The sequence below is a fragment of the Genypterus blacodes genome, unplaced genomic scaffold (assembly GCF_046128005.1).
Source record: "Genypterus blacodes isolate CSIRO-AG114 ecotype Tasmania unplaced genomic scaffold, CSIRO-AGI_Gbla_v1 ptg000058l_1, whole genome shotgun sequence".
Taxonomy (NCBI): Eukaryota; Metazoa; Chordata; class Actinopteri; order Ophidiiformes; family Ophidiidae; genus Genypterus; species Genypterus blacodes.
In genome coordinates, this window is record NW_027466870.1 from 5,015,392 (window position 1) to 5,029,366 (window position 13,975).

Genomic DNA, 13,975 nt, shown 5'->3' on the forward strand with positions numbered 1-13,975 from the left:
GTTCAGCTGTTTTGTCGAGTTTTAAATTCCCTCAACACATCCTCACATTGCCTAGGTTCCTTTAACATTGCTCTATTTTTAGTCTATTTGCACCATCTATAGGATGCTACACATGTGAGGACCAACATTTCAAGATCTCAAGTTGAAGTGATGACCACCTTCCCTATCCTAGGACATGATTTCAGGCTTTTTCTTAGTTTCTCACAGACTAAGACTCAATATATAAACTAGAGGTAGTCACGTAAATATCAAAGATGATTTCTTACACATCACCAAACCTCTTCTCTATCCCTCTTAGCCCAAGAAAAGCTATTAAGGCATTGCAACAAAAGCTCCAACAGTCAATCACTTTGCTTCTGTTGACCACCGTTTCACTCTCAGTGACGACAAGTTGTTTTTTTGCACAGCAGCCAGGCTGCACAGAGATTATCCCATCGGTAGGGTTTCACTGGAATATGTGGCACATGGAGCTGTCTATCAAACAGAGGGGCAAACAATGCTTGGGGTTGCTGTCTTCTGTCTGTCTTTCTGTCTATGACGGAACCCCAAAATGAACCCTACATAAACTATTAGTCTTATGTTGATATCTTGTGGGTTATTATTTTTGAGCAGTTGTTATCAAGCGCTTGGTTATTAAAGGTGTGACATGTTATTTTTGCAGGGGTTATAAAAATAAAGTGTATATGTATACAGACAGCCACGTTGTCACCGATTACAATATTAGAAGGACTTCATATTGGAATGCATATCAACAATATGTGCATATAGAGTGTGTGTAGGAATAGGAACAGTGTTTGTGGTGTTGCTGGTGACGGCTCTGTGAAATGGTACCTTAATGTCTCTTAAGCTTTTGTGACCTTTCAGACTTAGCTATTATGGAAACTCCCTCTGGAGATGCATGGACGTTGATCTCCCTAACTCGATGCTTAGACGAGTGACAGATGTGGGTCAGCATTATAAAGAGCACGTGATTCAACCATATCAGTTATGTGTTGCGTAGGAGGTGCGTCTGCCATCTTGGATCAACAATTTTGGTGAAAGATGTCTCGGTCTCAGTGGGGGTAAGGTGATGAAATGCCATTATCATTATACGGGAAAAGTTGTGATAAAAGGGTAGATAACAAACAAATAATGTGGAACATCACCTTGAACCTTCTACATGACTACATGAAGGTCATTTGCTGTCAACTAACCTTCTACTGATTGGGACAAATCTACACTCAGCTTGTGTATCAATCATTTACGCACAATAGGAAATCATCAAACACATTTAGCTTACTATGTACAATTTGTTTGAGTTAGGTCCATTGATGCCGGACATGAGATGAGTTGCCTGACACCATTAAAGCCATGGCTATCTTTGCTGTCACACTGACAGAAGGCTATTTTGGAGGGTTAGTGTGTGGGGAGAGATATGTCAGCTGTTCTACACTAAGCTTCATCTAAGTAGGAAAAAAAGAGAAAGCACTATAGACTGCTTTGGGGACTGGGACACAGCCCGATAAACTGACCATGCTCTCTCTTTTGCCAGGCTTTTGTTTTTAAAATTTAATGAATTTGGGAAAAGCAAGAATTGACCTGGAATGATCCATTGCAATGTTGGATGTTCATTTAAATTTTATACTCCCAGTGGAAAACACCTGTCCATTTTAAGGTGAGTACATCACTGCAGGTTGTTTGGTATTTTCCTGTGTTATTTGGGTGTTTTGGTAGTGTGCTAATCATGATTTCTTGCATTTGTTTCCATTATTTAAAAGAATTGCTCGACCATTGCTCTAACTTCAACATGAGGTTGTTAGATGATTATGAATGTTGCACAGTTTTTTTAGGATATCCATTTTGAGGTCTTGGTCTGTGTGTGTGTGTGTGTGTGTCTGTAAGCAGTTTAAAGATCTCCCAAATCATTGCAAATTCATTATCAGTAATGTTTATATATTTTAATGGCCCCCTTGGAAAAACTTTTGATTAGACTTGCATCATAACACATCATTCTTGTGAAGCCATTGTGGATAATTGTATGCAAATACGGTGTCACTGTGTGACGCATGAAAAATTGTCATATTAGGTGATGAGTAACTGGATACACTGACTCACACACTTCCCCTTGAGATGCTCACAAAAACAACTATTTCCCTGATGTTAGCAGAAGGACACTTTTATGTATTAATCACTCATATTGATCAGTTCAGTGATTAAGAATTCTAATTTGGTATTTTGTAAATCCCCCTCCAAGTTCAATGCTTAATGGAAGTGGCGTCACTGAGTGGGTCTATCTTGGTGGTGCTGAGGTCAGCTAAGTGAGGCGACAGAGATTACTCTGCTCTTCATTACTGAGGTTTGGCATGTCATGACTGGGATCATGCATCCATCTTCACAGGCTGACACCATTCTGTGTTCAACTTTGGAATTTGCTATTTTGGAATCTAAAAAGAATTGAATGTGAAACTACAATAGGTGTGTCTGAAACAAATAGAATCCATACAATGTTGATTCATTGTACATATATACAAAAACAATGAATCTAAAAAAACAAAACACCACAGCATACTTGATAGTATTTCCGTGGATGAATGACTAAGTGTGATGCAGATATGAATAAGATGGTGTAAAGTGGTAGATTTGTACGTTGATTTTAGGGCAGGACTCAATATCCATCCTGATGGGGTTGCAACAGATGACGGTGATCTTCTTTGTTATGATTGTCATTTTAATATATGTCTTATGTAGCCCTAGAGTCACCCTAGCGATAACAGGCGTAGAAAAAAGACCCCTTAGTCACTGAAAGAGGAGAAACTTGGAAGCAGAGGAGACATGGGAGAGAATAAACTCACTGGACTCGTAGCAGCTGCAAGTAAGTTCTCTTACAACACACAATGATGACATTTTTCTGTCGGTTCTCATGGTGTGGGTTAGAAACTTTTTAATTTGCAACACTTTTTGTGCGCCAGAGATCCGTCTCCAGGTGATAAAGGGCTTGGAGGATGTGGAGGTGGAAGAGTGTGAAAGCTGCGCCTTTGAGGTGACGCTCAACCTGGCCTACATTGAGGGTGTGTGGAACAGGGATGGGACACTGCTCAAGTCCAAGCCCAACTGTCGCATCGGCATGCATGGGAAGAAACACTCTCTCATTCTGAACAGGGTGGCTTTAGGAGATGCAGGCCTGTTTTCTTTTGAGGCCAACAATGTTCAGACCTCAGGGAAACTCACAGTCAAAGGTAAGGTGGCACAGTGCTGCGCTACTGACTTGATATGTGTGACACAATAAGAATCCAGACTCAATATCAAGACTGTGATGACTGTAGCATAACAGCAAATGGATTTGTTCTTTTTTATATTTATGACAGAATTTGTAATCATAGTGTCGTTATCCTCTGCCAGCCAGGGACATCAACGTTGTGACAGAGCTGGAGAATGTTGATACAATGGAGCGTCAGCCTGTGACCTTCTTGTGCAAGGTCAACCAGCTGGATTTGGAAGGTCGATGGTATAGAGATGATTGCAGGATCCGACCCGGGGACAACATCAGAATTAGAATAGAGGGTAAGCAGTCAGCTCCACAGGCTCTTCCAAAAAGCCTACTTTCGAGACAATTGAACTTGGTGTTCTTAGTATACTTAGCCCCAGTAATCACCATTCCTGAATAAAGCAAAACATCAGAATTATACTCAGTAGTCAACATTTGAACATCTTGGTTGTTCTGAACAGTTCCAAGGATGTAGTGGTTGAAAAAATAAATATTGTGCTTATTGCAGGTAAATCTCACATCCTGTCATTCAAGTCAGTCAGACCAGAACATTCTGGAAGGATCAGATTCACTGCAGAGCGAGTGTCATCCTATGCAACTCTCATAGTAAAAGGTGAGCCACCAAACTTCATTTCCACACATTTACTTGTTACCACCACCATCTGTCCATATGCTAAACTATCGATGCTGCATTTAACTAGGCGGTTAATTGACATTGATATTTTGTAATGGTTAAAACCTGCCACCCCCCTTCAGAACTACCAGTCCAAATAATTCGTCCTCTGAGAGTGAAGATTGCCATGTATCACCACCGCGGCCTCCTGGAGTGCCAGGTATCACGGCCTAATGCTCAGGTCACGTGGTACAAGAACCGAAGGGAGCTCGCACCTGGTAAGAAGTACCAGATAATCAGCCAAGATATCTACAGGCAGTTGACCATCGACGACGTCTGCTCGTCAGATGAGGACACCTACACCTGTGACGCAGGAGACGACCAAACATCTTGCCAGCTTCTGGTGGAGGGTGAGCACTATGTTACATTTAGACTTTCCTTAGACATGCCGCCAATGTGTGCCGCACGCAACATCTGAGTTTGTGTTATTGTTATGCACATGCAGAGGAGGCTATCAAGATAGTGCGGGGGATGAGCTCAGTAGAGGTGATGGAACCAGCGCCTGCACTATTCCAAGTGGAGACCAACTTGAAATCAGGGAGGCCCCCCAAGTGGACGCTGAATGGAGAGGTGCTGGAGCGCAGCCCGGCACTGGATATGGACAGGGAGGGCAACATTCACAGCCTTCGTCTCAGGTCCACAGACTGCTCAATGTGCGGCCCTGTGCTCTTCACTGCCGGAAAGAGCCGTTCCACTGCTCAGCTTACTGTCAACGGTGAGTTGCACAGAAGCACTTTGGGTATGAAAGTGGGATAATAGCAAGAGGTTTAAACTTTGCTGCATCCTTTAAACAATGTTATTGACATTTCCTTTTGTTATGTGATATCACGTTTTAATACCATGTACTGTTGCATCACCTGACAGCTAGTCCACACAACTACACCCCCCACATATCACTGCACTCACAATTTAAAGGGATTCTAGCATTCACACACTGACTGTCTCACTGTGCTTACTGCTGTTATTGTTGCTGGGGCAAAAGCCTCCTCACTTGCTTTGACTTTGCTGTTTTTGTTTGGGCTTTAAGTTCATAGACACTGGAGGGTCATTTCCAGTAGTGTACTGTTTTGTAACAGGTTGCTCTTTTTTTCATGCTGCCACGCTGTATTTGCTACTACAGGGTTGGAAGGGGAAAAGTATTTTATCAGTTTCTTCCATTACACTTTTGTAAACCTTTAGACAGCTGGGTCATGAATGAACTGTGAGTGCCTGCTGACTAAACCCTGCCATGGACCGCCAGCTGGCCCAGAGATTTCATTCAGTACTATTACTCAATACTGAATATGTAAATTATAATCGTCTCACTTAGCTGGCTTTATGTCTGTTCTATCCAGAGCGACCTCTTCAGGTTGTCCACCACTTGGAAGACACTGAAGCAAAAGAGAACAGCTCTGTGACTCTGAGCTGTGCGTTTGCACCCTCACCCAGGGTGATACGGTGGTACAAAGGTCGAACGGCTCTGAAGATCTCAAATAAGTACAGCATGAAGAGAGAGGGGAAGCGAGCAAGACTGACCATTCATGGATTGACAGGAATTGATGGAGGACAGTATCACTGCATAGCCGGAGGTTCACAGAGCACAGCCCATGTTAAAGTGGAAGGTAGGTTTAGGACAAGTATTAACAACACACACGCTTCTCACGCGTATTTTCAGAATATCAATACCAGTATAAGTATATGTTTGATGAACTGTTTTAATCACCTCACGTTTATTGCAGTGCGACGGCTGAAGTTTGTTAAACATCTTGAATCAGTGGAAATCGAGGAGGATGGCAACGCAACATTCTCCTGTGAACTCAACTACGTGGTTGCCAATGTGGAATGGCTCCTCAACAATGTTCGCCAGTATTCCAGCCACATCAACAGGATCCAGCACATGGGCACCATGTATAGCCTCAAATTTGAGAAGCTCTGTCCACAAGAGAGCAGAGTGACCTTCAAAGCAGGTCCTATAACTGAGACGGCCTCCTTAAAGGTCAAAGGTTGGCCATATTATCAATTCTGAAGAACTATGGGGCGGTCTTTGCTCATTATTTAGAAACAAAGACACGATGTCTGAATTCATGTTGCACTTTTCTTCCAGAACGGCCTGCAGTATTCTTGAGGTCACTGGAGGATGCGGTAGGAGAAGAGCAGGGGCAGGTCTGCCTGCATTGTGAAGCTTCCAAAGACACAGTGACTCCTGTGTGGAAGAAGGATGGCATAGTCCTGACAAACAGCGACAAACATGAGCTGCTGCACTTTGGGAAGTCCATGGCACTGATGATCACTTGTCTGAGCAAGGATGATGCTGGACAGTACACCTGTGACCTGAGCACCACTCAGAGCAAGGCTAAGCTCACTGTACATGGTGTGTAGTTGGAATATAACTATCTTAGGTTACAAGATACCACTAAAACAACTAAAACAACATTTAGAATCATGTCATATATATTTAATAAATCTTCTTTATGATTATATCTATCTACAGACTTGCACATCAGCATCGTTCAGCGGTTGAAGACAGCCTCTGTCCTCGAGGGTGAAAGCTGCACTTTTGTGTGTCTCGTCTCTCATGAGATCAGTGACGAGCCTTGCTGGGCGATCAATGGCCAATTGGTAGTGAGTAACAGTCGTATTCAGGTCCTCAATGACAGCCCCATGTACAAGATGATCATCAGAGACGTGATATCGCCCGATGCTGGAGACGTCGTCTTCACAATAAAAGACCTAAGCTGTAGGACGATGCTCTTTGTTAAAGGTGAATAGCTGCTGTTCCCAGAATTATCAGAGCATTTGTTATACATCTCTATCAGTGCTTCTGTGTGCTTCATTTTGAAATAAAGTATGCCATGCATTTAAAAAGCCTTACATCCCATTGGAGGCCTACTGAGTCCTTGGTATCCATGTGATATTAGTGAACAAATACCAGTGAGTAATATCAAGTTTTCCATTTTCTCTCCTTTAGAGAAACCGATGTTCATCTTCAGGGAATTGTTAAATGCTAAAGCAGTACCGGGTGAAGATGCAGAGCTGACGTGTGAGATCCTCAAACCAGAAGCCACCGTCCGTTGGCTAAAAAATGGCTATCACATCAAACACAGCGTGGGCAAGTATGAGATGAGTGTGGACAAGCACCTGGCACGTCTTCTTATCAAGAAGACTACCATCAGTGACTCTGGGGAGTACCGCTGTCAGGCCGACGGTGTCAACAGCTGTGCCAAGCTGGATGTCAGAGGTAAGGGAGAGGAACTTTAAAATATTAAGCAAGCTACAATAAATGTTTGAATAATGTTTTTTAAAGCAAATAGGTGACATACCACATCATTAAATGAACTGTCTTGAGATTTTGCCTGGCTCTAACAGTAGCTAAGCTGTCTCACTGGTGTTCTACCAACCGATGTGTGCAGTAGTTATTGCGAAACTTGACTCTCTTTTCTGAATTTAATTGCAGAACTCCAGCACGCATTTGCACGGGAGTTAAAGGACACACATGCAGGCGAAAGGGATAAAGTTACCCTGGAGTGTGAGACCAGGCATGAAGCCAAGCAGGTGACCTGGCTGAAGGGCATGATAGAGCTCAGGTCTGGGAGGAAGTATGTCGTCCAGCAGAAAGGTGTGGTGCTGTCACTGACCATCAACAGTCTGGAGAAATCAGACTCGGACGTTTATATTTGTAACGTTGGAACCATGCAGACCCGAGCACTGCTGACTGTACAGGGTGAGAAAGCAACTGGCATTACATCATTTCAAACAAGTTCAATCATATGTGTCTATGTTAACTGCTTACTTTTTTTACTTAACCTTTTTCTTTTTCTATCTTCTTCCAGGCCAGAAGGTAGTGATCCTGGATGAACTCGAGGATGTTGAGTGTCTAGAGAGTGACACAGTTACATTTCGATGTCGAATCTGTCCCAGTGACTACATGGGGGTCAAGTGGTATCTGGACGAGACTATGCTCTATACCAATGAGCTCAATGAGATCCAGGTGATTGTAGGAGGCTACCACACACTCACATTTAGACAGCTGGCTCGCAAGGACACTGGCACTATCTCCTTTGCAGCAGGGGACAAAAGATCATACGCATCACTGTTGGTTCGAGGTGAGACTTTGCGTCAGATTTGTTCTTTTGCTGTGTTCTTTCCCTGATTTATGATTTTGATTTGGTTTCATCTCTTGTTGTAACCAGAGAGGCGCCCCACGATAATCAAAGCACTGGAGGACTATGAGGCCATTGAAGGAGGTGGTTTGGTTTTGTCTTGTGTGACCTCTAAGCCGTGTCACATCTTGTGGTACAAAGATGGCTGCCTCATGTGGCACTCTTCACGTTATTTTGCCAGTCGTTCTGGCTGTGAGGCTCGGCTGACTATTCGGGATGTCTGCAAGAACGACGCTGGGGTATATGAGTGCAGCGCTGGATATGTTAGCACCACGGCGGTAGTAATAGTCAAAGGTACAAATAGAGTTTTATTGATCTGTTGATAGTACTCAAAACAAATCATTCAGTCTGTCTGCATACCATGATGAGGTCAAATCACTACCAGAGGAAAAATGTTGATAACTTTGGCTTGCTTGTTGTTGCTTAAAACCCAGATTTACACTTCATCTTTTCCCAGCTATCCCAGCAGAGTTCACCCAGCCTCTGAAAACTGCTGAAGCTAAAGAGGGCGAGATTGTGACCCTGACCTGTGAGTACTCTCTGCCCGGGGTTCAGTTGCATTGGAAGAAAGGTGTGGAGAGCCTCAGGTCGGGAGACAAGTATGTGATGAAACAGAGGAAGACGATCATTACTTTGACAATAAAAGCCCTGAAGCCTGAGGACTCTGGAGAATATTCCTGCCAGTGCCGTGAGCACCGCACTTTGGCAAGCCTCAAAGTACACGGTAAACGCAAAACAGTCATTCTTTCCAATCCTTGCATTACATTAAAGCTTGATTAGTTTTTGCAAGTATTTTTCTGCAAAAAGTCAACAAATCACACATTAACTAGATTTTATTATTATTTCCTGACTTTAAAATAAACACTATGGACTCATTTGTAAATACTGCATAAGCTGCTTTACCCTTTCATCTGGTTTCTTTCTGCCTCAAATAATACATTGTTATTTTTTACTTTACAGCTATACCTATTACATTTACACAGCAGCTGAAGAACATGCAATCAGAGGAAGGCTTCAATGTCGTACTGCGCTGTGAGCTGTCTAAACCTGGAATACCAGTGGAATGGTGGAAAGGAGATACGCTTTTGAAAAACAGTGTTAAGTACCAGATAAAGAAAAGAGAGACCACACAGGAGCTTCTTATATGGAAGCCTGTGCCTGAGGAGAGTGGAGCCTACAGCTGTGTGTGTGCCGATCAGAAGACATCTGCCACTGTCACAATCACTGGTAAGAAATACAAATGTTTTAATGAGGGAAATGTTTGCTTTTTAACCATCTGAGACTAGATGAGTTTAGGAATATAAAATTATATTATTCTGTATAGGTCTGAGATGCTGAGCATCATAAATCTTTGCGTTTTCCAAAATTCATCAGGTGTCCCAGTCACTTTCAAGCAGAAACTGAGGAATGTGCTGTTCGAGGAAGGGAGCACTGCAATTTTGCGTTGTGAGCTCTCTAAATCTGGTCAGACTGTAGAATGGAGGAAGAGTGGCAATGAAGTCATCAAGAATGGAGAGAAATATCAGATGCGACAGAGAGACATTCTGGTCGAACTGAGAATCTTTAACCTGGAACTGGAGGACAGTAACGTCTACACATGCATTTGTGGAAACGTTGAGACAACTGCAACTCTAAGTGTGAATGGTATCTCCTTTGTTACTTTCTCAAATTTGTTTACAGATTAAGTTATGGGGTATATGATAGGCTGTTTGATTAATGGATAAATGCTAATGCTAAGAAACAGCACAATAATACACCAGAAGTTCTCTGTTTAGTTCTTCAGTTGATGGTTATCATTTCTACTTTATTCTCGCCTTTTAGCTCTTTCTGTTACCTTCAAGCAAAAGCTGACAAACCTTCAAGTTGCGGAAGGTCAAAACATCATGCTGCAATGTCAGATTTCTAAACCGGGTGTGCCAGTGGAGTGGAGGCTCGCAGGAGAAGTGCTGAAGCATGGAGAGAAGTATCTGATTAAACAGAGGGACTCACTGCTGGAGCTGATCATCAGAGAGGCTGTTCCAGAGGACAGCGGCCTCTACGTCTGCATTTGTAGAGAACAGAGGACAAAGGCCACAGTCAAAGTTACTGGTATGTTCAATATGAAGTGTCACAAACTCTCTGTCATTGCAGCATTTGTTGGGCTACTCTTAAAGTGCTCTGTCTTTTCTGTCTACAATAATCAGTTCTACATGTCTTTTATGCTTGTTGCTGTAAGAAACTTCCTCAGAGGTTCTCTTATTTTTCTACTCTAATCTACATTTGGTTTACCAGCGGTTCCTGTCAGCTTCAACGTGACCCTTAGAAGCCAGGAGGCCCAAGAGGGGAGCAGCATGACATTACAATGTGTGCTGTCAAAGAATGGAGCCATTGTGTATTGGCAAAGAGATGGCAAGCTTCTGTCTGAGGAGGTTTCTACAGGAAGGTATCAGATGATGCTAGAAGGGAACACAGCTTTGATGACCATTTCTAACGTCCAACTAAACGATGCTGGGAGGTACAGCTGCGTCACAGGAGATCAGAAGACCACAGCTGAAGTCAAAGTGAAACGTAGGTTTGAAAAGTGCAGCGATTGATGTGAACACATGAGTCCATGATCATGATTATATCTGCATTGAACAATATATAAGAATGATATCCATGAGGTCCATAAGCTAACTATTTTGATAATATTAGTAAAGATTATAACCTATCAAGTTATTTTATGATATTTCTACATATTAAGAGGGTTTTTCATCAGTGACTCCTTCTCAAAACTGAAGAATACTTAACTTTGTAACTTGTTTTATCCTAACTTAAATTTATCCTGTATGTTTTCAGTAGATGATACAGGTTTGCAGTGAGCAACATTTGGGCCTGCTTGTGTGAATCAGACTTGTTTGTTAGAGCAAGTGAGCCATGCATATTTTCAGTCCTGTGCTCATAGAACCAAGGTCACAGTGTACATGTACAGCCTCTGCTTTGTGTGTAAACAGAAACAGAAATTGAAGCCTGAAGCAGAAAGAGAAATTGCGAAAGGAATTAATTTTGTGTATGCCCTCAACAGCACTTCCAGTGACATTCAAAGAACAGCTCCAGTGTCTGGTGGTGAAGGAAGGGGACAGTGGACTTTTCTGCTGTGAGCTCTCCAGGCCTGGAGATCAGGTGAAGTGGAAGAAAGGCAGAGTTAGCCTCAAACCTGGAGAGAAATATGAAATGAATCAGGATGGATGTCGAGCTGAATTGACCATCTACAATGTAGAGGAGAGTGATGGCGGCAAATACACATGCAAGGTCTCGGACTGTCAGACGACTGCTGATCTCACCGTCCAAAGTACGACAAATGTTTGTTACAAATTCAATCACAATTCTTTGTTAGATAAATGTGTCGTAGGTTCAACTGACATGCCCAATGTGGATTTCTGTGATGTTCTTTCCCTCATCATATGCAACAGAATCAACTAAACACAGAGGGGAAAGAAGTCAACCCCAAAATAGATCAATAAAAAGTAAATCAATCAGGTGGCCTTTGGCAGCATGAGAGCACTATGTGTAGTTTCTCTAGTTTCATATGTAGTTGTCCAGTTTGAAGAGCTTATGAATAAATGTCGGTATGTCTATGTACTGTACATTCATTCTTAAGTGCTGGATGAAAAGATAGATGTAATATAGAAATAATTACATCATGTTGGATGTTTAGGCAATTGCTTGCAATGGAAACACCCCGAGTGGTTTTTCTCTGTAGCATTAGTATTACTCTGTGTATTAGTCCAAGTGTTTTTTCATGCAGCATTACTTTCAGTATTAGTGTTTTTTTAAATCCTTATTTCTTTCATTGAGCTTGTGATCGAAAACCCGACCACAATGGATGTCATGAACAAGTCCATTACTGCTGCCATGCTGCTTACATATCATCCATTCGTCTAAGCAAGACATTTAAAAATATGTTTTCCATCAAATGTATTTGTGCTGTGCTTTTTGGTTGTCAACAGCTTTACCTCCAAAATTCAAGTTCCTGCTGGTCAACAGCGAGGTGACAGAGGGCAGAAGTGTGGTTTTGGTCTGTGAACTCAACAAACCTGCCCCTTCAGTGGAGTGGAGGAGAGGAGACGAGGTGCTGATTAATGGAGACAAGTATCAGATAAGAAAAAAAGACATGCATCTTGAGATGAAGATTGCAGATGTCACTGTGAACGACGCTGGGGAATATACGTGTGTATGTGGAGAGGAGAAGACAACATGTAGTCTCACAGTGAACGGTGTGTACACTATCTTATATTAAGTCACATTTTGTTGCTCTGAAGATTTTAAAGGTACTCAAATTCTCTCTCATAAACTCTCTAGAACAACCAATCAGCATCCTCCAAGGTCTGAAGAATATTCAAGTGGAGGAAGGCCGTGCAGTGACGCTCCGCTGTGAGCTCTCCAAATCTGGGGCCACAGTACAATGGAAAAAAGGCGACGCGCTGTTGACAGATGGAGAGAAATACCAGATGAAGCAGAACAGCTGCACAGTGGAGCTCTGCATCTGGAAAAGTCAACCAGAGGACAGCAGCACCTACAGCTGTGTGTGTGGTGATTTGAAAAGTACCGCCACCATCACCATCACGGGTGAGAGCTCTTGCTGTATTAAAACTCCAACTTCAATAGGAATCACCCTCATCCTCATCATCATTTAAGTCATTGACATCAAATTATCCAAACTGACTTGAATTCGACCCAAATATTTCTGTCAATTTGCACATCTTATTCATTAATTATGATGTCTGTGCTTATCACTCTTCAGAAATCCCAGTGAGTTTCAAGCAGAAGATGAAGAATCAGGAAGCTATGGAGGACGACTGCCTGACACTGCGCTGTGAGCTCTCCAAACTAGGGGTCCCAGTGGAGTGGAGTAAAGATGCTAAAGTCCTGAAGGATGGAGAAAAATATCAGATGAGCCAAGAGGGCAGAATGGCTGAAATGCTCATCAGAAATTTAGTTCTACAAGATGCTGGGAAGTACAGCTGTTATTATGGCACTGTGGTGACTTCAGCTGACATCAAAGTTAAAGGTAGACATATTTACAGCTAATATTTTAAAATTAAAAGTCAAAGAGGCTATCCACCTGGCATCATTCTACTGTATTTCATGTTCTGGACTGAGCTTTTGATGTTCATGTTTGGTTTTGTTTTCAGCAATGCCCATAACATTTGAACAAGAGGTGGAGAGTCTGGTGGTGAAGGAAGGAGATTGTGGCTTTTTCAGCTGTCTCCTCTCAAAAGCTGGAGCTCCAGTGACCTGGAGGAAAGGCAGAGTCATCCTCAAGCCTGGAGACAAATTTGAGATGAAACAGGAAGGACGTCTCGTTAAGCTTGTCATCAACAACGTTGAGGAGAGCGACGCTGGCAAATACACCTGCAAGACCGCAGACAGCCAATCAACTGCTGAGCTCTCCATCAAATGTAAGATAGCGTCATGATGACACAATGAAAGCCACCTTGTTACTTGTTACTAGATAAACTATAAGATAACTCAACTAAATGGCTCTTTTCTTGCAGCTCTGCCAGTTACATTCAAAGTGAGGTTGAAGAATATGCGGGTGGAGGAGGAGAACGACTTGACAATGAGCTGCGAGCTGTCTAAACCCGGCCTTGCTGTGGAATGGAGAAAAGGAATTGAGCTGTTGAAGAGTAATATTAAGTACCAGATAAAAAAGCATGACAGCATCATGGAGCTGACACTCAAAAACACCCAGTTGGATGACAGCGGCCTCTACAGCTGTAACTACGAGGACGTCAAGACCGTAGCCAACATCACTGTTACACGTAAGGGAGAACTGTAAACATGAGCGCATCTTTCTGTGTATGCATGCTTTGCTTTGTCATATCAGGAACAGGAACTCTGTCAAATGATTTAAACCATTGTTTATAAGAGGGCTACAGTAGATTATCAGCAACTGTA

General features: G+C 42.5%; 1 protein-coding gene across 1 annotated transcript in view; it reads left to right on the plus strand.

Annotated features, from left to right (window-relative positions):
* The first annotated feature begins 2,811 nt into the window (after positions 1-2,811).
* Positions 2,812-13,975, plus strand: part of obscna (obscurin, cytoskeletal calmodulin and titin-interacting RhoGEF a) — a 36,873-nt gene continuing 25,709 nt past the window's right edge. The window contains exons 1-25 of the mRNA XM_076153122.1: positions 2,812-2,851; positions 2,949-3,215; positions 3,379-3,540; positions 3,753-3,857; positions 4,001-4,267; positions 4,363-4,632; positions 5,252-5,518; positions 5,636-5,899; positions 6,001-6,267; positions 6,388-6,657; positions 6,865-7,134; positions 7,351-7,617; positions 7,727-7,999; positions 8,087-8,350; positions 8,514-8,780; positions 9,017-9,283; positions 9,431-9,700; positions 9,878-10,144; positions 10,328-10,603; positions 11,100-11,366; positions 12,025-12,291; positions 12,377-12,643; positions 12,819-13,085; positions 13,210-13,476; positions 13,573-13,839. Of these exons, the coding sequence (XP_076009237.1) occupies positions 2,812-2,851; positions 2,949-3,215; positions 3,379-3,540; positions 3,753-3,857; positions 4,001-4,267; positions 4,363-4,632; positions 5,252-5,518; positions 5,636-5,899; positions 6,001-6,267; positions 6,388-6,657; positions 6,865-7,134; positions 7,351-7,617; positions 7,727-7,999; positions 8,087-8,350; positions 8,514-8,780; positions 9,017-9,283; positions 9,431-9,700; positions 9,878-10,144; positions 10,328-10,603; positions 11,100-11,366; positions 12,025-12,291; positions 12,377-12,643; positions 12,819-13,085; positions 13,210-13,476; positions 13,573-13,839 (6,202 nt within the window). The remainder of the gene's footprint in view (positions 2,852-2,948; positions 3,216-3,378; positions 3,541-3,752; positions 3,858-4,000; positions 4,268-4,362; positions 4,633-5,251; positions 5,519-5,635; positions 5,900-6,000; positions 6,268-6,387; positions 6,658-6,864; positions 7,135-7,350; positions 7,618-7,726; positions 8,000-8,086; positions 8,351-8,513; positions 8,781-9,016; positions 9,284-9,430; positions 9,701-9,877; positions 10,145-10,327; positions 10,604-11,099; positions 11,367-12,024; positions 12,292-12,376; positions 12,644-12,818; positions 13,086-13,209; positions 13,477-13,572; positions 13,840-13,975) is intronic.